Genomic DNA, 24,163 nt, shown 5'->3' with positions numbered 1-24,163 from the left:
CATTTTTTCTTCACACGCCTGAGCAGTGCAGAGCCCTCTATTCACACAGCTCAGTATTGGTCTGTTTGAGCCAATAAACTCTATGACCCTCACCCTGATGACTCCTGAGAACCCACCATAAAATAAAAGTGTGCAAGCATGTGGTGGGTGACAGCAAGACTTGGTATACCCTGGAACATTTGTTGAGTGGCCTCAGACCCAGCACTGACACTGGTCAATCTGGTAAACACCACTCACCCCTACCTGGTGACTCATTGAGAACCTGCCTCATGCAACATCACTACCATCAGAAGCTCTTTCAGTGACTGAGCCTAATAGGCAACCAGCAGTAAGAGACAGGCAGAGGCCAATCTCAGGGTACCTTGGTTCTTTAGCTGACCTGCCTTGAGCCAAATGCTGGCAATAGCTGGCTTATATGCACAACTTGGTTCTTCTCATGCACATCCAGGCCCAGCAAAGGTAACTACAAACTATGGATCACTGTGCAGCTTCAAACAGATTGCCCAAGTCCAGTCACCGGCAGCATCTGACATTGGTGTGCACCAGAGTTCCTCCCAGATGCACAAAACCAACACAATCGGTGGCAGCTTCAGACAGCATCAGAGTAGGATCCAGTAAGTTTCAGAAGGAGCATATCCAAAGGGAGATATAGGTAGGCACCAGACACTGCTGAGGCAAATTCTTTGCTCTGAGGTCAGCATCTGTACAACAGCTTGCACACCACTGTGGAGGTTGTGCCTCACAGTTAGGCAGTCTGAGGCTCGATCTCATGCACAAATGGGCCAATAGTGATCAAAACACAATTACAACAGGAGGGCCCACATAACCCACAAAAGGGAAATCCCTGGAGCACCCAGATCAGGTGATCAAGGAGACTGCTCATTGGACCCCATAGGACAACTACTATAAAAGGCCACTCTACTAAAATGGGAAGTCATAGCAGACCTGCCCAACACATAGAAGCAAGGCCAAAATGGGGAGACAAACATGCTCCAAATGAAAGAAGAGGAGAAACTCCAGAAAAAGAGCTAAATAAAATGGAGGCAAGCTACTTATCAGACACAGAGTTCAGAAAAATGGTTATAAAGATGCTCAAGGATCTTAGTGAGAACTATAAGGTCGTTAGTGAGAACTACAACAGCATGAAAAACAACATAGAAGCCATAAAATAGAACCAGTAAGAAATGACGAATACAGTATCTGAAATGAAGAACACTTTAGAAAATCAATGATGGCAACACTGTAGATGGGAACTATACTCACTTTCTCCTGGGATTAAACTGAAAATACAACTAAATTATAGAACAATTATCCTGAGTAACCAACTGAAGACTAGTTGAAGAAAAGCCTTAAAACCAAGGACTTGCAGAAGAAGCCACATCAAGACTTGTAGGAAGGGCAGAGATGCAAAAAGGGCTGACCACAGGTGCCTGCTGAGTTTCCAGAGGCATACCTCAGCTGTGGGGTGGCGGGGGGAGTTCCCTGTGAAAAGCATGGGATCTCAACCCCAAGTCAGGCTCCCCAGCCCCAAGTACCAGAGCCAGGAAAGGCACCCACATAGGATCTGGCTATGAAAAGCAGTGGGGTTCCTGTTTGTCCGGGAGAGATGGCTAGACACACAGCCACACTCTTAAAGGGTGAAACACAAAATTTTGTTCACAGCCATTCACCAGGGGCTCCAACATAGGGAAGGCAGAGTGGGCAAAAATTGCATGTGGGAGTGAGGTTTGTGGCTCTGGGGAGAAAGCTGAAGGGTCAGCCACTGAAGTCCCTCTGCTGAGTCACTCTCCCATATCTCAGATAGCATCTTTCTTGGATGGAACACTCCTCTCTGTGCAGCATCAGCCTGGGGGAAAGCAGTAGCTGCTCCCTCTGCAATCCCTCTTGCCCTACTCTGTAGTGCTTTTGCCCTGTTGTGGGTTCAGCCAGAGGCTCTATCAGTGTTTGAGCCTAACAGGCAACTAGCAGGCAGCAGTAGGCAGAGGTGGATCTTGGGATGTATTGAAACTTTTGCTGACCAGCCACGAGACCCAGTGCTAGTAAAAGCTGACCATGGTGCACAGCTTGGTCCTTCCTGTATGTGCACACAGGCCTGGTAGAGGCAGCTACAAACTGTGGATCACTTTGTAGTTTCAAATAGGTTGCCCAGGGCCAGTCACAGGCAACATCAGACATTGATCTGAACCACAGTCCCTCACAAGAGGCCCAGAATCAACATAAGCAATCGCATTTCAATGACAAAGCCGGATCCAGTAAGTTTCACAAGCAGAATATCCAAAGAGAGATCTTGGCATGCAAAGACCCTGCTGAGTTGAATTCTGCAACATGTGGTCAGCACCTGTGCATCAACTCGTATGTTGTAGTGGGGTTGAGCCTCACAGCCAGCCAGCCAGTCTAAGGTTAAATCCATGCACAAATGGGCCAATAACCCACATAATCAACACAAGGGACATTGCTGGAGCACCTATCTCAGGTGATAAAGGAGAATGCACCACCAGACCTCATAGGACACTTAATACAATAGACAGACCACCCTACCAAGACTAGGAGTCATAGCAGATTCAGCTAATACATAAAAACAAATGCAAAGAGGAAGTCAAATGGGAAGGCAAAGAAGAAGAAAATTCTTCATAAAAAGAACTAAATGAAATGGAGGCAAGCAATTTATCACATATAGAGTTCAACGTAATGATTATAAAGATGCTTAACAGCATGAAAAAGGTAATAGAAACCATAAAGAACAGTCAGAAATGAAGACTACAATATCTGAAATGAAGAATACATGCGGAGGAATAAACAATAGATTGAATTGTGTGCCTATAAATATATAAAACCTCCATTGTCACTGCAAACAAGTTTTGGAGAATATATACTTGTTTTTGACGTGTAAGAAATGAAATGAAATAAAATATTTGTAAAACAAAAAATAAATGAAAAACTAAAACATCCCTGATAATCTTACCTTTTTCTTACTTTGTGATGGACATGTTTTTGTGAAAATAATTATTATTCTAAATGTAAACTCTCATTTGATTAGTGTAGACCATACTAATCATAAGACCAGTAAAGTAGTAGACCACAATACTATAAGTATAATTTATTTTTCTAATACTTTATTGTCATACTTTTGGTTTTTCTGAGAAGAGCAATCAAGGTCATTTTTTTCAAGAAAAAAAGAAGTTCCTGGTAATCTGGAGTTGTCTTTAGGTGATGTCAACTGACAAGTAAATGTCCTGTTTTTGTGCAGCCTAACTGTGCGGAACCAAGAACAGAGACCCAGGAGGGCTTCCCATGAACTCAGAAGAGATGACATTCCAAACCATGAAGAAAGGTAAAACCTCATTTGTTTAGCTCACTGAATTGATAGAAATGACTACTTTATTATTTTTTGCCTTATATGTTTTGTAGGGGACAGACAGGCTTGGTTTAAAAGACTCTGACCATGTGTGGAGCCACTCTCCGCTTGGCCCTTGCCCACCAGGTTGTCTTCCAGGCCTGCTCTGAATCTCACCCTCCAGGGGATTTTAAAGATAGAATAGAAATACAAAGTGGCTTTTAAGGAAAAGGGAACCTGCTCTGTTTTTCTCTGTATAGCCTCAAATCCTTGTCAGTAAAATGTGAAGAACACAATGATTAAGTAAGAGGAAATGCTTTTGACCTTGCATAAAATACCTGGATATTTCAATCCTGTATTGATCTGCATTTCCCTTTCACTCCCTACCATTTGGGGAAGGGCTGCATATTTTCCTTAAGTACTTCCGCATGTGGAAAGTGGATAAAAACCCTGGCTAATAAAGAAATGAGGGTGATTTTCCCCTAGAGAAAACCCCCTCCCTTCCTTCCTCAGATGGAGAGTATCTGAGTAGTTTCTACATCCACTCCGAGGGACCCAGAGTCTCTCTCAATGTTTCAATGAACACAAAATTCCTGTACATGCAATTTGCTAGTACCAAATCATAATGTAGTATCACATTTTTACTGCAGAAATCCTTTTAAGTTATTGTGTGACAGTGACAAAAATCAGTTCCATCATTAATCTAATACCTGCTAATCACAAACATAAATTGATGCTTCTTGAAAAATATATGACATTATTTTATTTTTATATGCTATGCTTTTAAAATAGAAGACCATAATGGAACGTACTCATTTTGTTTTCAGGAAAGTTTTAAAAGTTTTTTTTTTCCTTAGTTGTTGACTTACACTTCCATTAATGCATTATTTTTTTAATTTAAGTAAAAACAAATTACTTTCCATAATACCAAATTTTAAAATTGTCTTTCTTCCCACTTGTAGTATCAATTGATTTACTTTTACCAATATATTCTTATTCCTTTTCTTGGTATTATGGTTATGTAATAAAAAATACAAAACCAATATTCTAAAAGCATTGTTTAAATAGGTCTTGTAATAAACTTTATCTTATAGAGGAAAAAGAAATTAGCCTTAAAGATTCATTAAATATTTTTCTACATTCTTTATCTTATTCATTTTTACCCAGATTTTTCAGTCTGGGATGCACATTAAAATCTTCCATAACTTATGAGTTTCTTAAAAACATCTTTTATTTTATATATTCCAGTATAATGTATTCTGTACCAAAGCTTTGAGGCTGTTACATCTGAAACTGGAATTCCTAAATCTAGTCCTAGCTGTACCTATCCATCCTGCCTGTGGGTCCTTGGGACCTTGGGCACTTTACTTAGTAGCTGCATTATGCCTCAATTTCCTTCTATGTGAAATGGGGATGATAACAGTTTGTTGTGACTAAGCCAAAAAAGGGTTGTTGGAAATATTAAATAAGACCAGTAAAGCACTGATGTAACAGAACCTCTGGGCTGCTCCAATTGAAACAGAACCCACAGGCCGTTTAGTTAGGGGCCTGATTGCCCGCTGCCAGAATTACAACTCTCAGTACTAGAGTTTAGTGAAAAGAAAAAGAACTGTTTATTTAACAGTTAAATAGATTTAGATTATTTGCAGATTTCTGCTGTTGAGTCTTATGTTCTTTAAAATACCCACAAACATATAGTTCTGCCTCCCCCTACCAAACCAGACCAGCCTTAGGAAAGTCGGAAACAACATTTCCCTACTTCCTAGGCACAGTTCAGCTTTACCAGTAGCTGCCAATCACTCAAATCTGATTGGGGAGGTCCTTTCTGCACCATGGTGCCCTCCAGCTCTTAATGAAGAACCGCGTGGATTCTCAGCCTCCTTGTAAACTGCCTTCTTCCTGCAAACCGCATGGATCTCCTCTCCTTCTCAAAACTGCATGGCGGGAGCCTCTTAAAGCGGCCTGGAGAGCCCTCTCAAAACCGCATGAAGAAGGCCCCTTCTCCAAGCCGCATGGAGGGGGTGCGAGCAAGAACGAGCGAGAGAGAGAGAGAGAGAGAGAGAGAGAGAGAGAGAGAGAGGGAGAGTGCGAGACAGAGAGCCAGAGAGAGTGCAAGACCCCGCTAAAATGTCCGCAGCTGCTATATATCCCTGACTGCATCCTCTGACACAGTGGGTGTTGCAACCAGTTCTGACCATTCACAGGACCCTATGCAGGCTCTGTAGGCTCCTTCAGTACCATCCCATGGTTCAAGATTCCTCTCCTCTTCTTGGGCCTTTGAAGTATCAAAACCATTTTGCATAACAAAGACACTAGCAACTAGCCCCAGGCATGCAAAGGTGTCTTAAAAACTGCTTCTTTTTCCCCACCCCCTAGCCGTTTGTGTTTGGACACCCCTGTTTCTGTAACACTGAGATTAGAGCCTGGCAAAAGGCAAGCATTCAGTATATGTTCACTATTATTAGTTTTCAATATAAAATGACCTTTTATACAACTCAATTCTTTTTGCTTCCATTTTTACTTAGATAGTAATATTATTTTATGTGCATTTACCTCATATATCTTTGTGTATTTGTTTTTAATTTTTGTAATATTTTATATGTTTCCCCAAAATAGTATTATGTTAGATTTTGGCACAGTTTGAGTCTCTGTCTTTAAATAGATACTTAGTATCCAATTGCATTAAGTCACTTATTCTGATGAGTACTGATATGTTTAATCCTCTAGCATTTTTTTTGATGAGTCTGCCTGTGACACCTAATTATTTAATTAATTTTTCTTTTTTTAATTTTTATATAGTTTTTTTTTTTTTTTTTTTTTTTGCTATGTGAATTGTGCTTTCTTTGCTTTTAAGCTTTTCCGTACTATGGAAATTACATACTCTTTCTTTTTAAAGAAAGTACACTACTGATTACCTTTAAGTTTTTCAAAATTATTCTTTAATATATATATTTTTTAAATTGACAGGAGTAAAAGATACCTTTTGAATTTTCATATTTAAGGAACAGAATTTTGCACACTTTTTAGTAAGCCTCACCAATTTAATGGGAACCTTTGTAAAAAGAATTCAGGATTTTTATATAGATTATTATTTTAAATTATCCTTTAAACATATTTTAAAACATTTTTTAAAAACTAAGTTTCTAGCTAACTAGTTAACTAGAAAACTCATTTTCATTTTCTGTATTATGTTTTCATACAGAATATTTTGTTCATGAGGAAAATTTAAATACTCACTATAAAAACAAAAACGAAATATATGAAAGTTTTACAATAAAAACTTATCTTTCAGACGTCATCCCAATCTCCAGATATACTAACTGCCATCTACAGCTTTTTATATAGCATCAAAAGAATTTTCTGTGCATTTGCACACAGTTGTACTGAAATGGGATCCATATTCCACACTGAATTTAATTTTGAAACTAAACTTGAAGCAGTTGTTTAGACATCTATAGCTGTTTTCTCTGCTGACTACTCTCTTTCTATAAGCTACTTACTCAGGTCTTGAGCTTTTTATTTATGTTGTAGTTCAGGGTCAGTTGTAATCCATCTTCAAGATATTGTTGATGGAACGGGAAGTTGGGGTCCTGCTGCCTGCCACCACCCCCAGGCAAATTCCAGAGGCAAAGGTTTGGTGATAAATAGAAAAAGTCTTTATTCAAAAGCAGTTACTTAATCCTATCAAGTCATAGCTTTAATTATGTAAGCCTATAAATTAAGGAATACCTGGGTTCTCTTATCTTTTCCGTGTTAATTTTGATAGTATTAATTTACAAACCAAAACAACCTAATATACAAAAGCTACACAATCTGGAAGAATGGCAGGCTTCTACCTCAGCACCTGTTCCCTCTAGAACACCCAAAGAATAAACCTGCCACCCTCTGCCAGGTCAGCCTGACCCTAGGCTATGCCCAGAGTTCCTTCCCATACAAGATACCATCTGTTGGAAAATGCAGGCAGTTGTAGCACCGTCATCCAGGCATCCTCAAGGAAGAAGAGCCTGAGAGCGAGCTTAAGAGCCAGAGCCATAGCCTGAGAGAGCCAGCTTAGGAGCCAGAAAAAGCTCAGAAAAACTGGTGAGCTAAAGAGCCAGCCATCTTTTTATTTCCATTGGCTCTGGAGGCAATCAGCTTCTCAGCCAATCCCATCCTAGACTGCTTTCCAATGCCTCAGCAAACTCCTTCTACTTCTCCGAGTGATCTTAATCAGATCTCTCTGTATCAATATGATTTCAAGAAAAGAACATAGAATTTACATGTGAACCTTTGTATATGTGAGAGTATTTTCCCTATGACCGTCATATAATTAGGACAAGTTACCTACATAGCAAATCCTTGGGTATACATCCTTTACCCCTCAAAACTAAAGATAAAGCTTTTGGCCTGTGTCAGAGAACATAATCTGAGGGCTTCCTAATGCAGAACAACAAACTTTGCATAAATCTAAAAGTTTTTGCATTCCTGGGCTCACAGAAAGTGAGAAAAATGATGAAGTACCTGAAAAACACAACCAAATAAAATGTAAGCAAAACCCTGAGTAGTGACTGCTAAGCTCAGAAAAGAAGGGTTCTTATCTAAGGGCAAGTGCAGAGTCAGTTGAGGGCAAGGTGTTGAAACTAAAATGGTCCTGGGTCAATAACACATGCTAGACTTCAGAAAAAACAAACACACATCTTCTCTGGAGGAAAGAGAACATCCTGAATTTCAACTATCAGTTTGCCAAAGATTAAGACCAACCCAAAATTACAAAACTGAAAGGAAACAACACTTGGATTTAGGGCCCAAAGGACTAAAGATGTTGTAAGTGTCTGTAATAAAATATAAAATAATGGTCTCAGAATTATTAAGCCAATTAAAGATAGAATCACAAAAATGAGTAAGCATAATTCAACTGTCAACAATGTCCAAGAAGATTGTGAAGTTGTACTACAGTTTTGCAAGATGCTGTGATGGGGGGAAAAGGGGCAAAGGTACATAGGATATCTCTGTTTCATTTTTTCTTATTTTTTGAATATTACTTTTTTGAAGCCTGAAGTGCACACATTTTCTGAGGCCAGAAGTCCAAAATCAAGATGTCAGCAGGGCCTTGCTCTCTGACGGCTCTAGGAGAGAACCATTCCTTGTTTCTGGCTTCTCTAGTATTTGCCAGCAATCCTGGGCATTCGTCATCTTATAGATATTTCATGCCAGTGACAAGGCTGTTTTTTCCCTATGTATCTTTACATGGTCTTTCCTGTGTGTGTGTGTCTGTCTCTGTTTGTAAGAACACCAGTCATATTGGATTAGGGTTCACCCTAATGGCCTCATCTTACCTTGATTACATCTACAAATATCCTATTTCCAAATAAGGTCATATTCTGAGGTACTGAGAGCTAAGACTTCAACATATTTTTTTTAGGGGACACAATTCAACCCAATAACACCTTTCTACAAAATAACACTGGATTCAGTTGGTTTTACAGATTAGCTCCACAAACATCTCAGGAATTGATCATGCCAAGATACATAGGCCTTGTATAACTAACTACCCAAATGTCTAAGAGGAGGAGGGTGTAACAGTGATACCCAAACCCAATGAGGATAGTACAAGAATGGAAAATCAGAGCTGAATTCTGCCCGGTAACTCTGTCTGGTCACATAGAGCAGCATGGGTGAATCTTAGATACTTAAGTGTTGTGTGAAAAAAGCAAGTTGCAAAAGACATTTTTATGAAGTTTTAAAAAAAACCTAAAAACATTTTTTCAAGTATATATACATACATAGAAACTATAAAAACAGAGGGTAAGGAAAACGATCATTGTTAAACAAATTATGTTCTCTGACCTCAATATAATTAAATGTAAGTAAAAAAAAAAACTCGGGGAAAACCCAGCCAAGAACAGTGGTTCCCTCAGGGATGGGGAGTCAGAGAGCAGTGTATGAGTATAGCGCCAAGGTAAATGCAGCTGTTGGGAACGGCCTGGTTCTTAAGGTAAATAGTGAATTCATAAATGTTCATTTTTATTGCCACCCTTCATAACCTGCAGTTACATAACATATTCTTTTCTCCTCTTTAAAGTTCTCTTTTGAGTTTTAAAAAATACTAAATAGACACTGCCCCATTGCATTGCTATTTTGGAAATCAATGTGGTCTGGGCTAACTTAGGCCTGTCATGTGATTAGGGAGTTCTTGCTCAGATGATTATAGGATTTTTCTTTACTTCTGTAATTTAAAATTTTTTCCAGGTTGTGCATAGATGTAAATAAGTATGTTCTCAGCAGTTATTCTAGCAATTTGGTTTGCAAGCATTTGGGCAGTAGCCATGCAATCCAGCTAACAATTTGAAAATATCAAACTCCTGTGTTTAAGGAAAACGAAAAGAGCTCTTTCCCTTCTTAAAACAACCTAAGTACACACTTTGATTCTCAGAGAGGAAAAAGATGGGTTTCTAGTGATGACCTTCAAATTAACTACCAGTAACAGAGCCCCTTTGGCCCTTTCTTCTGGTCTCTGCTAAGCCCCGCTCCTACTCTGGAAGAGGTGAACACCTGGGCTCAGTCCTTCGACAAGCTAATGTTCACTCCCGCGGGAAGGAATGCCTTCCGTGAGTTCCTCCGCACAGAGTTCAGTGAAGAAAACATGCTTTTCTGGATGGCATGTGAGGAACTGAAAAAAGAAGCTAATAAAAGCATTATTGAGGAAAAGGCAAGGATCATATATGAAGACTACATTTCTATTCTTTCTCCTAAAGAGGTATGTACCTACCAGATGGTTTTGTCCCAGGAGGCTGTGGATAAAATTAACTCCTTCAGTGTTTCATCACCTGGCATAGGTACAGCTACTCCAAATAAAGAAAATGATTCCACCTACTATTCAGAATACAGTTACCCTTGAACAACCCTGGTTTTAACTGTGCCAGTTCACTTATATGTGGATTTTTTCCAATAAATACAGTAGAGTACTGTAACTATATTTTTCTCTTTGTGATTTTTTAAATAACATTTTCTTTTATTTAGCTTACTTTATATAAGAATATAGAATATAATACACATAATATAAAAAATATGTGTTAATCGACTGTTTATGTTACCAGTAAGGTTTCTAGTCAACAGTAAGCTATTAAAAATTTTGGGGCATCAAAGGTTATATGTGGATTTTTGATTTCCCTTAACCCTCATGTTATTCAAGGGTCAGCTGTATTCAAATCCCTTGGGTTATGGTCCCACAAATGGACTTAAGTGCACCCTGAAAATCTCTGAAAGATTTTATTTTTCTGGAAAAAGTATGTATAACTTTCATCAGATTCTTCAGAAGGGGCAGTCTATTCATTTTATTACTAATACTGTTTAAAAATAGTATACCCTATCATCATTTCTTTAAATAAAATTATCCTTTTATTATGAGTAAAATCTTTTCTATAGGCATCTTTATTTTATATGTTAGCATCACTAACATGATACTGATGCTTCAAAGTTTTCCCCCAGGATGTCTTTTTTTAAATATCAGAGTAGTTATGAATGAAATCAAGCAAGTTTTCATCTCTCAGAGTTCTTTCAATTCCAAAGTGTAGGAGATTAGGTTGACCTCAAAACAAAGTGCTTTGCAGCTCTTATTATAAAATCATTCATTATTTCCTACTATGTGCTAAGAATATAAAGTTAATAAAACAGGGCCTCTCCTGTCGGATAACTCAAACATAGAGGCCAGAATGACATGGACCCCCTGGCTGACACTTCAGGGTCCTAACAGGGGCTGGTGCAGGGAGCCATCAACAGTGGAGTGGGGCAGGAATGAGGGAGATGTACTGGGAGAGGCCTTAGACGGACCAACGATAATAAAAATGAAATTATGAGAAACATAATGAATGAAGACATCCCAAAAGATAGGACTAGATGGGCCAAGGATGAAAGTCTTTAGTGACATCACAGTGAAAATGGCAATAGTTTTGTGTGGCACGTTTACCGAACATTTAGGGCTGATGCTAGGCAACAAGAGGAAAATAAGAAAAGTGGGTAGTCCGAGAGCATTGAGAAATTGGGAAAAATGCTGAGCTTTTCTGCTGTCCATCTTGGATGCCGTTGGATTTTAGATTGGTAATATCATCAAGTTTGGAGTTTGAGAGACCAATATGGCTGCGAAATGAATTAGGAGACCAGAGGAAGGAGATCAACTGAGTAGTTCAAACTGGTGCGATGAGAGCCTGAGAGCCCAGCTGAAGAGAAACTAGAGATGATGTGTTTGATTTGAGGGAAATCTCAGTCTCAAATGACTGCTGCATGTATGGTTTGGGTAAACCCGATGGTGGGCTAGTTCGCTGAAACTAGGCAAGCAGGAAGGGGAGTATGCTTGGGAGAAATATAGTTGGACTCAAGTTTGCCTCCTTATGTTTGTTCGCACTGAGGCATTGGAGATTCAGCTGACAGGTATAAATATGGAGTTCAAAAGTTATTTTCATTTTGGAATAATAAAAAACAAGAATTTTTGTCCATTAATTTATGGCTTCTACATATTTTCATTTTGCAGGATTTTTTTGTCACTGTCCTTTAAGGCATTATACAAACAAAATTTATATTGTACAAACTTCTTAGCAACCTTCTGAAGCAAAAATGATACAAAAAGTGACCCTTTCCTCCCAAATATAAGCATCAATTACTTGAAATGTAAAAGCTTAAAATTTTTGCTCTGGTGGGTGTGGCTCAGTTGATTTGAGCATCATCCCATATACCAAAGTGTTGTGGGTTCAATTTCCAGTCAGGGTAAATGCATAGGTTGCAGGTTTGATACCCGGTCAGGGCGCATATGGGATGAAACTGATCAACATGTCTCTCCTCTCTCTCTCTCTTTCTCTCTCTCCCCCCCTACCTCTCTCTATATAAATGTATCCTCGGTGAGGATTAAAAAATTTTTTTAAAAAGCATAGACTTCAGGGTCAGATTCACTTGGCTTTGAACTCCAGTTCTGTCATTCAGTAACCTTGGGTGTATTTCTGAACCTCTCTACCTCAGTTTCCTTATATGTATGAAGGGACATCACCACTTGCCCATACATGTGGAGGACTGAGAGGGAGGACAATGCAAAGCCCTGGTCCCAGCCCCTGGCACAGTAGGTATACCCCAGTCAGCCACTCTCAGTAACCCTTCTATGCATTCAGTTATTCTGACCAGACACTGTCCCCACCAAGTGCTTATAGAGGTATTATATGGAGATGGTAAAGAACAAAACAATTCCATTTGTGCCGTAACTGTTTGTGAACTGGAATATTCTTTAATGTTTTCTACAGTAATTCAGTCTAATTCTCTGACAAGAGCAGGAGCTTTCCTTCTTTCAGCCAACAGTATGTACTGAGGGCTCCCTTAGCAGAAGCTGTGCTCATAAGAACTGGGCCCTTATACTCCAGAAGCATCTAGGAGAGGATTTTCCTGTGGTGAGTGCTGCCCTGTGGATGGTTGAAAAGGCTTCCCAGGACAGGGAATGACATCTAAGCCAAGAACTGAAGGAGAGAGGTTCACTCAGCCAGGCAGAGGAGAGGGGAAAGTATATTCTAAACAGAAGCAACAAACTAATTCTAGCTCTTTTTTTTCCCCTTTAAATTCCAACTGAATTCCAAGTTCTTTAAATTTCTGCCTGAAATAGTGAGCTGGGAAATTAGTGGAGGCAGATCATGAAAAGGCTCATAAGTTTCAACTTGAAACTTGTAAACTTTGGACTTGATCCTGAGAGCACGGCAAGCCAGTGCAAGGGCTGAAGCTGGAGTGTCAGTGTTTGTACTTTAGAAAGATCCCTCCAGTTGACCCCATGGAGTAATTTGGAGAGGCACTAGATTGGCAGCAGGAGACCAGTTAGGAAGCTGGACAACAAATCCAGCAGTAAATGGTCACTGAACCTCCACAAGAGGCATAGTAGAGAGGAGGGAAAAGATAGACAGACTCAAGAGGTGTTAAAGTGGTAAGGTCACCAGGACTTGGTGACTGAATATATAGCCAGAGGGAAAAGGAAAGATGAGTAGGAACTCAGAACTGGGTGGAAGCAAACAGTTCCATTCCTTCACAGGCTATACAAGAAAAAGATGTGAAGACACTGGGAATTTGCTTTGAATATGTTAGGTCTCAGTTACCTGTGGCTAGGCAAAAGGGACTTCCCAGGAGGACGGTGGATATATGCATCTGGAAAGATATATCACTGAAGTCAATATTTAATGATTTAGCTAATCATATTTGGAGTTTTATATTAAACAAATGTGCATTGCATACATTGGAACCACCATGGCCCTCTGTTGCAGAGACAGTCTGGCTAAGGTTCTTCACGTAAAAGAAGAGGTGTGAGTCCATACTGGCCGTTTTGGCCTATACTCTTGTTTGTCTGGTGCCCTGCGAAAAGTCAGCCCAGTAGCTTGCTCTACCCTGTGAGACAGCCTCGTCTAGGATGGTCCAGCATCATTGAAAGAGGAGCCAATATTCCGTACGGACTGAATGAATTCCAAGCATTTTAAATAAATTCTCCTTAAATCCTCACCAACTAGCATCATCATCATCCCCACTTTCTGGAGTTTGTTAGGATACAGTTTATTTTACCCAAGGCCCTACAACTAGCTGTGACAGCACTGGGATTTAAACACAGGCCCCATGATTTTAACCCTTTGTGGTGCTTCGCAGTTGACTTTCGCTTCACTAGCTAGCCTAACACTTATTCTCAGAAATCTGAAATTGTGACATAGTGGCTACAGTCTGGGACACACAAGTTTTAGTCCTAATGCTATTAGAAAATTGAAAAGTGATAAGTCTATGCACACTTTTTCATTTTAAGCAAGCAAAACAACGTTGCGGTTTTCTAAAGCAGTGTGATCCCCACCAGCATGACCTAGAACTTGAGAAAAATACACATTATCAGCCCTTTCCCACACCTACTGAGTCTGAGACTTCTCAGGTGGAACCCAGAAACTATTTAACAAGGCTTCCAGAGGCTTCTGCTGCCACTAAAGTTTGAAAACCCCTCTTCATTATGCATTCATTTTCTCTTTCGGCAATTTAGAATTTTGGATGGCCTTGGTTGGTTTGGGATTTTTAAAAACCAGAAAAAGCTATGGGATTTTGGGATGGATTTCCCAAGAAAAACATATCTGATACTACTCTTACTTGTTTCTATTGACAGGTCAGCTTAGACTCCCGGGTAAGAGAAGTCATCAATAAGAACATGGTGGAGCCATCCCAACACATATTCGATGATGCACAACTTCAGATTTACACCTTAATGCACAGAGACTCATATCCCCGATTCATGAATTCCACTGTCTATAAAGATTTGCTCCAGTCCTTATCTGAGAAAACAGTTGAAGCATAGGATGTTATTAAATATATTTATTAATAATAAAATAATAAAACTCATAGATGATGTCTAGTACAAAGATTTTAGAGGTAGCAGTGTCTTCTGTTGGAGTAATAGTTGGGCTATTTTAATTGCAGATGCTTCCTTCCACAAAAAGTTATATATTCACAATATAAATTGCAGCCACTTTTAGTGATACTTTTGAAAAAATGGGTATGGCTGTCTTAGAAAGATAGTATATTTCGTCGTCAGCAGCCGTCCGTCTCGAGAGACGATGGTGTAGCTTCTTAAGAGTCTATCTGCACCGCCGAGAATGGTTGTGCAGTCCGACTCGGGAGTGACACGGTATCTGTCTCCTCCCGTGTTGAATCGACATCTTGCGATGAAGCTGGAGTGTCCTCTCCAGTGAAGCTGAAGCTACAGAGCCTGGGCAGGGTGATATGGAGGGTCTGCTGTTGCCCATGCAGCAGACCCCCCCTCTCTTCGCAGCTGAAGGGCCCAAGGGAAAGACGGAGTCAATACAGCTTGGCTTCAGGTGCGCCGCAGGAGTTGCCGGTGTTGACTACAACGTCAAACTGCCTTAGGGACTCCGGCTCCGGATTTTCTGTCGGGGTTTACTCCCTTAGCCTTTCCCCTGAAGAGGTATGCCGCAAAGCAGTGGAGGTTTTTTGGAGTCAGAGTTTTCCTTCTCTGATACATATATATACAGTGTATATATGTATATAATTTAATAAAATGTATATTATATAAAATTTTTAAGTACTGATAATACTACCAATATGCTAGAAATAAATTCTGGATCACTGATAATGGGGATTACTTAAGCTGAAGTAACTCATTTCTATAAAAAATAAAAGCAACAAGCCTGGCTGCTGTGGCTCAGTGGATTGAGCGTCGGCCTGTGAACCAAGTGTCGCTGGTTCGATTCCCAGTCAGGGCACATGACTAGGTTGCACGCCAGATCCCCAGTTGGGGGCACGAGTGAGAGGCAACCACACAGTGATGTTTCTGTCCCTCTCTTTCTCCTTTCCCCTCTCTCTAAAAATAAACAAACAAATAAATATAAATTAATTAATTAATTTAAAAAAATAAGAGCAACAAGAACAAATTCACATGACTCTCATACCTTCAGCCTAACTGGAAAACAGTGAACACTACAAATTTAAATTACCTTTTAGTAGTAAAATAGACACCAATTTTAATACAGTTATTTATTAAGCTGTAACGCAGGCCTTTACAGTAATCTAAGAGATTGCCTTGAAAAAAATAACCTGAAAGCAAAAAAGGGAATTAGAAGATACAATACTGAAATACAATCACTCTGAGAAAGTCTATTCTACATATACAAATATTGAAACTCACATTAGATCTGAGTACAAAGTTCAAGAAAAAAATTCCAAAAAGAATATAGGATCACCTGAAACACCTTTGGATAGGGAATGCTTCTAGAAAACCATATTTTAAAAAAGAGACACGCTCTTTGCAAATTAAGCAATAAGGTAAAAAAATTAGAAGAAGAGAAATGTTGAAACAAGAAGAAAAAAGAATATTAACAACCAAAGTTCTAAGGACCAGATGGTCAAGGAAGGACAGATTCAAGTATGGGAGGGTATGGCAGCAAATGAATGGGTGTGCTTCAAGGGGAAAGTGGTACACGGTGGTAAATTAAATGCTTTTACCTAGAACTTTGTTCCATCGACTTTCCCCTACTCTCTGATACCGCCATCTTCACCTTTACTTTTCCCATACCATAGGCATTCTTGGGTTCCCAGTTAAAAACAAACCTACCTTATGTAACTGCTGATTCTCCTTTCTCATCAGATTTTTTACAATAGTCTACTCCTGCTGTCCCCATTCCTCATCTCCTCATTCACTCCCTGAACAGCAGGGAGGTCTCCAGCAGCCAGGTCTAGCACCATTTTCCTGGTCTCCTCCGTGGACTGCTCAGGTTCCTGACATCATTGATGATGCCTTGCTGGAACCACTACTTCCTCTTCTGAAATGCTCTCCTCACTCTCCATATTCTCTCTCATTTGTACCCACAGGTGGTAGAACACAGCAGCTAAGGGTTTGGGCTGTGAGGCCAGACTTCCTAACTCCTCCACTTGCTGTGTGCAGCCTTTCTGGATCTGTTTCCTTTTCCATAACAATGCGGACAAGCATGGTACCATATCCCTAGCATTGCTGCGAGGATTAAAACTAATCCATGTAAAATATGGTAAGCATTTACTACAGAGTAGTAAATAATTATCGCTATTATTACAAGTCCATTAAATGTCATAGTCTCTAAGGTTTGGGCTTTGTCTTACTTTTCTGACTAATCTGTATGCTCTCCTTTGTTTCTCATATTGCCTTCTTAGTTTAAATAACTACAATGTACTTATGGCTACCAAATAGGATCTGGTCTAGTCTTTCTTCTGAACTTCAAAATCAGCAGCCTGTTGCACATCTCCACTCGCATATCCCAAGGATGAGTGAAATCCATGTCTTAATTTTGACTTATCACACCTCCTAGATCAGCCCCTCCCTATAGCCCCAATCATTCAGTCACCTAACCTCTTACATGGTTGTTAAATTTGACTCTTCCCACTTTTTCTCCTCCCAGACAGAATCACCAAGCCCTGTTGATTTTGTCTCCTAAATATTCATGTGCCTCTTCTCCTTCCCTCTCTGACCCCCATTCTCTCTCACCTCTCAGCATCATTGCCTGAAGGCCTCCCAATGGATCTCCCTGCACCCATCTCTGCCATTTAAACCCATCTTTCAAAATGCCAAAGGGTGATTCTTCTCCCCATACAAATCCACTTGTCACCATCCCTCCACTCCTTAAGACTCTTCAGTACTTCCCAATTACCTGGAGTACAAATACCCAAGTTTTGGCATGGTTTAAAAGCAAGGACCTCTAGAGTAGGCTACTGGCTCCTTAGCCGACCCCACACACATTTTAGACTCTAGAGCGTACACTTAATTGAAAAGGGACATATATAACATCATACTTTCCTAAATACTCATGAGAACTTGGTTTATACTTTATCTCCTACCCCCTCTCTAAAATGCCATCCTTCACTCAGCTAACTTCTATCATAAAATCTACCTCCCCCAAGATGCCTCACCTGACCTCCTAAGTCATATTTCCACTGTGTGGGGTGCCATTCTTTAGTGTTCCAGGAATATCATGTGCAAATATTTATCATGTCAGTTTGTAAGATCCAGGAGCATTGAAAATACACCCTATCAATTACTTTATACACAATACAGTCATTTGTCACTTAACAATGGGGATATGTTCTGAGAAATGTGTTTTTAGGCAACTTCTTCAGTGTGGGAACATCATAGAGTGCACTTACACAAACCTAGAAGGTATAGCCTATTTTATACCACATAGCCTCGACTGTGTGGTATAGCTTATTGCTCCTGGGCTACAAACCTGTACAGCATGTTACTGCACTGAATACTGTAGGCAACTGTAACACAATGGTAAGTATTTGTGTATCTAAAAATAGAAAAGGTACAGCAAAAATATAGCATAAAAGATTAAGAAATGGTACCACTGTCTAGAGCACTTACCATGAATGAATGGAGCTTGCAGGACTGGAAGGTACTCTGGGTAAGTCAGTGAGTGATTAGCGTAGGTAAAGGCCTGGGTCATTACTCTGCACTATTGTAGACTTTATAAGTGCTGCATACTTAGACTACACTAAATTTATAAAACACCACCAGATTAAGTCAGGCACAAAAGAAAATGATGCAATCAAGAGACACAGTAAACACAAGATGTATGAGGCTCTGCTAGTGTAATATGGCAGATGGTTTCACATCCAACTTTTTTTATAAGTAGAAAGAGAACACTCTAAAATGACAATAAAAAGAATAGTAAATACACAAACCAGTAACATATTAATTTATTATCAGTCAAGTATTAGTTACTGTACATAATTGTATGTACTGTACTTTTATCTGACTGGCAGCACAGTAGGTTTGTTTACCCCACCATCACCACAAATGTGTGAGTAATGTGTTGTGCTAAGGTGGCTATCACACGACTAAGCAATAGGGATTTTTCTGCTCCATTATAATCTTAGGGACCACCATCATATATGCAGTCCATCACTGACTGAAATGTCATTATGTAGCACATGACTATCTAGCTTAGAGCAGTATTCAATAAATGTAGAACTGAGTTTTAACAGAAAGACTGAACTTCCCATAGCTATCAAATTAAAATTCCGTTTCAAATTTATTTCACAATGTGTCACATCTCAGAGAGATACCATCACAGCCCATATGACTACAGAACTGTTACTATGGATAAATTTAGTGGATAAATCTGTACTGCCATCTATGTATATTAATAAATCCCAAAGTCACTACTACCAAAGTATCCTACAAATTTAATGCAATTCCATTATCTTTTTTTGTAAAATCTTAAAATAAAATTTGACAGGCTGATTTTGTTAGGATAGATAGCTCTCCATTTGGAAAAATGTGTATGTAAACAAATATAAATTACAAATGGATTAAAGGTCTAAAAGCATTTTTTAAAAGAACATTATAAGAATATAAGAAGAAAACATAGGCAATATTTTTATAACCTCAGCTCAAAAGGTCTCCCCTAAGCCAAACATAAAATCCAAAAACCATTAAATACTGATTAGATTATATTTTTAAAAACTTAATTATGTACCACAAGACACCATAAAAATAACTAAAACACAAATATCAGGCTGTAAAAGACTAAAGATTACTATGTAGAATGTATTAGAAGTGCCTACAAATTAATAAGACAAATAACCTTATAGACAAAAAAGGAAAGAAAATAAAAACAACTGGTTAAGAAATAAGAAAATATGAGCATAATAAATACAAAAAGGTAAATATATAAATACAAATTAAAACATTGATATGATAGTGGTTACTATTCCTCCCTAGATTTGCAAAACTCAAAAGGATCAATAATATCCAATATTAGCAAAGGTGTCAGGAAATGGGCATTCATACCACGTTGACAGATGGGTAAATAAACTAGTATCACTTTTTGGAAAGCAACCTGGCAATACCTTCCATTCAAATGTGCATATTCATTAGCAGAGCAGTTAAACGTCTAAGGTGCGCTCCTACAAAGGATCAAAGCAAAAACTACCCACAGTGAATATTTTGAAAGAGAATGTTATATACCCTCAGATTGCTCTATAGTAAAAATGAATGCACCAGCAGAAAGTGCTCTAAGGTAAACTGTTACATGAAAAAAGCAAGTTGTAGGTGAAGTATAACATGTGCCCATTTGTAATATTAATAATGATCATCCCAAAAGAATTCCCCTCACTGACTGAACTGGGTAGTATCTCAAGGTCTTTACAAATTACTTAGTGCCTACCCACAACCCTAGAAGGTAGGATGGTTTTCCTTCTTCCAGTTGAGGCAGGGGCAAAGAACCTTGACCAAAGTCCCACAGCTAGTCTAAGTGATGTTAGATTTGAATCTGAGATGATAAAAGCCCATGTTCTTACACACAGGGCAATGTCAATTTCCTCAAGAGGACTAGATAGCTCAGTATGAGCATGTACACACAAACACACTGATGGAAAACAGAAAATTACAGAACCAGGAAGATCATTTTCTCTAGTTCATGATTTTTTTTATTTTTTTCGGTAGTACTTGCTATTTTATTTTTTAATTTTATTTTTTGGTTTTTCAATTAAGTTGTCCCATTTTTTCCCCATTGCTCCCCCCTACCCAGCCCACCCCTTCTCCCACAGTCATATCCCTCCCCATTGTCCATGAGTCATTTTTACACGTTCCTTGACTAAACTCTTCCCTTATCCCCCTTCTCTCCCTTCCTCCTCCCCATTGACTGTTATTCTGCTCCTTGTTCTGTTTAGTTCATTTGTTTGTGTTGTTCTTTAGTTTCCTGTATTCCGTGATATCATATGGTATTTTTCTTTCTTTGCCTGGCTTATTTCACTAAGCATAATTCTCTCTAGTTCCATCCATGTTGTTGCAAATGGCAGAAGTTCCTTCTTTCTTTCTGCTGCATAGTATTCCATTGTGTAAATGTACCACTGTTTTTTGATCCACTTATCTATAGGTGGGCTCTTAGGCTGTTTCCAGCACTTAGCTATTGTAAACAGTGCTATGAACATAGGGGTACGTAAGTTCTTTTGAATTAGGGTTTTAGGATTTTTCAGGTATAATCCTAGCAGCGGAATCGCTGGTTCAAAAGACAGTTACATCTTTAGTTTTCTGAGGTAATTCCATACTGTTTTCCACAGTGGCTGTACAAGTCTGCATTCCCACCCACAGTGCAGTAGGGTTCCCGTTTCTCCACATCCTCGCCAGCACTTGTTTGATTTGTTGATGATGGCCATTCTGACAGGTGTAAGGTGGTATCTCATTGTGGTTTTTATTTGCATCTCTCTGATGGTTAGTGATGTGATTTTGACCTAATAGATAAAGGTAATAAACCTAGTTTCACAGGCTGGTCATTAAGAATAGTCTTCAACCAATCCTCTCTGCTCTTAGAACCTGTAAAGGTGAATATAACACAATATAAACATTTATTTTAAATAGGCCCTCAGAATAAAGATACCCCTGTCTTAAACAAGTCAAACAATGAGGTATTTTTTTTCCTGTTACTGAATTTGGAGTTAAATCCAAATTCCTTTCCTGGTATGTGCATAATCCAAAACTTTTATTTTGAACCACCTAAAGAAAGTATAGCAGTCACCAAGCAAGGTTTTTCCTGAGGAACGTCATCTTTATCTTACGGGGGATGAAACTGTGGCCTTGACATCATAATCTAGCCAATAAATTAACTGTCCCAGAGGAATATTATAAAAATAATAATTAAAATTTAACTATAAAAAAACTAGGAGTTAAAATTTTATTAGCCCAAGAATGGGAAGTGTAAATATATAGCATGGTGACTAGTTAACAATATTATACTCTGTTTGCAAGCTGTCAGAAAGAGAGTAGATTCTGAAAGTTCCATCTCATGAAAACAAAAAAACTTGTTAACTATTTGTGATCAATGTTAACTAAACTTATTGAGGTAATCATTTCACAATATACACGCATATCAGGTCATAATCTTGTACCCCTAACTTTAACATGTTATGTCAATTTTAAAACTTTCTAATGGGGAGATTTTTAGCAAGCATTTGGTCTATGAACATGTTTTGATGAAATTAAAGAGGATTCGGACTGCAATTAAGGCTCAGGAGTGGAGTGGGGGGGTGGGGTGGACATATCAGTGAAACGATCCTGAGCTGTCAGCCTAATATTGACCTTTAACTTTAATGCATCTTCCAGATCACTTATGCTTCTACAATTAACTTGAAATCTTAATATTGCTTCCTAGATTTTAATGTTCTGACATCATTTTTACTTAAAATCATTGTATATTTAACTCAAATGTTCATCCAAAACAGGATTAAAAAAAATTTTTTTTTGTTATTATAGAACTCTACCTCTAGCTTAAACACAAAGAAAATTGGTTGGCTTTCATTAACACTAAGTCCAGGGTAGTTCTGGCTTCCACAAGGCTGGATCCAATGTTATCAAAATCTTCTCAACTTCACAACGCACAGAGGGTCTCTGCACATTGTAGACAAAATGGAACAGGGAACTGGATACAGCTCTTGCTGGTTTCGCTATTCCAGTAGAAATAGTTTCTCTCATCTTTCTTTTTATTTTTTTTATTTTTATTTATTTATTTATTTATTTTTTGAGAGAATGGGAGGCAGGGAGAAAAACATTGATGTGAAAGAGAAACATCAATCAGTTGCCTCTTGTATGAGCCCAACCATGGACCGTACCTGGAGCTCAGGCATATGTCAAACCAGAGACTTTTCAGTTTGCGGAATGACACCCAACCAAGCCACACAGGCCGGGGCTCTCCCATCTCTCATATAGTAACTTCAGGGAAAAGCACAGTGTAGGGTGGAATACTGTGAAAGACCAACCCATCAAAGTCACATGGAAGTGAGAAGATATGCCCTAAATGAACCAGAAAAACATGTTTGGGAACTAGTGCCCAAAAGACACATGGTAGAGCTGTGACATTCCAACCCAATGCTCTCATGTTCTGGGGTTTTGTGTGTTTTCTTTAAAAAAATATCAGCTATACTTTCAAATGGATTACAAAAATATCTTGGCCTACATACTGTTAACCACATTTAAGAGTTAAAAAAAAAAAAGTCTTTTACTTTAAAGCAGCTCAGACATCCCATTATGGAAACACTTGGGCAAATTTAACTGGACTGGATGGCGTATCAGATGTGAAATGTTATTTCTATCTTCGCAGTCATGGCTATTAAAGGAGGAAAAGAAAAATAAAGCTGACTTTGTGTAGTGCCCAAAGAGGAACTAGATAAGGTGTCATTTGAGGTAGTCATCTGTGCTTTCTTTTCCATCCACCAGTTGAATAAACAAGTACATAAAAGAGTTCAGGAGTTGATTTAAAAAAAAGAACAAAAACACTTTTCAATTAATAATAAAACTGTTGCATCACTTTGCAGAACTGAAGTACCAAAAGAGATCTCCTAAGACTCTAGCCATTACATTTCTTCCTTTAAAGTTAGAATCACTGCCAACCAGTAGTTATCTAACCTAGTTCTGCAGGTATATCTCAGCTCCAATAGACAGGAAAAAAAATGTATTACACTGATACAAACACAACCAAGAAAAACTATTTCATGAGTACCTACTATGTGACAAACATTCTTCTGGGTGCTAAGGATACAGCAGTGAACAAGTTTCCCATAAAAACTTACCAACTCCATCTTTACTAAATTACAGCCATGGCTATCTAACACAGTCACATCATGAGATTTTTCTAATGCACTTCTAGATTACTTTTGACTAACTCCAATTTACTTAAGCTTTCCTTCATTCTTTTCATTACTACCTGGGAACCTGTCAGTGACTCTGTTCTATTTACTGTCAAATAGCATCTTCAGTGTTGGTACTTTGGTTATTTTTGAAACTGACAAAATATGTAGATGTTACGCTAGTGAATATTCAAATCACATTTCCCATGGAATATTCTTCTTGAATAGCTAATTTTCTATAGTTAAATGTGTGTTGCAGGGGTGAGAGGGGATAATTGATTAAAGTTCTTTAAATCACAAAATCCTAACTGTAGTTTTTGAGAGGTAAATTCAATTCAAATCCCACATTAAACTTTGGCCTGTAAAGTTAACCAATGTGTACCTATAAAAATTCAAGGTATAGCCTGTTATTCCCTTTTGTCTTAATACTTTAAAACTTTCCATTTGTTAGGTATATAGAGATTTCAATGTCTAGGTGAATATAAATATTTCAGAATTTCTGCCATGGTTTAACAAAACTTATAAACCAATATTCATTTCCTGTCAGGTGAGCAAGAAAACCAAGGTGGCTATTTTCTGTTTTCCCAGCATGGTTCTTCATTAATTGCCACATTTGTCTAACTTAATTCCTCTGTATGTTCATTTAGCACAAGAACTTTGTCCTAGAAATAAATGTCAAATATTACCCTTGATAAC

The 24,163-nt window shown here is 38.6% G+C and overlaps 1 protein-coding gene across 1 annotated transcript in view; it reads left to right on the top strand.

Moving 5' to 3' along the window:
- Positions 1–14,754, top strand: part of RGS20 (regulator of G protein signaling 20) — a 135,864-nt gene extending 121,110 nt beyond the window's left edge. The window contains exons 4-6 of the mRNA XM_090283703.1: positions 3,248–3,331; positions 9,836–10,070; positions 14,466–14,754. Of these exons, the coding sequence (XP_090139829.1) occupies positions 3,248–3,331; positions 9,836–10,070; positions 14,466–14,654 (508 nt within the window). The 3' untranslated portion in view covers positions 14,655–14,754. The remainder of the gene's footprint in view (positions 1–3,247; positions 3,332–9,835; positions 10,071–14,465) is intronic.
- Positions 14,755–24,163: the final 9,409 nt, after the last annotated feature.

The sequence above is a fragment of the Furipterus horrens genome, unplaced genomic scaffold (genome assembly GCF_987537825.1).
Source record: "Furipterus horrens unplaced genomic scaffold, mFurHor1.1.pri manual_scaffold_7, whole genome shotgun sequence".
In the NCBI taxonomy this organism is placed as follows: domain Eukaryota; kingdom Metazoa; phylum Chordata; class Mammalia; order Chiroptera; family Furipteridae; genus Furipterus; species Furipterus horrens.
Note: the sequence above shows the minus strand (reverse complement) of the source record. Positions and strands in the feature narration are given on the sequence as shown.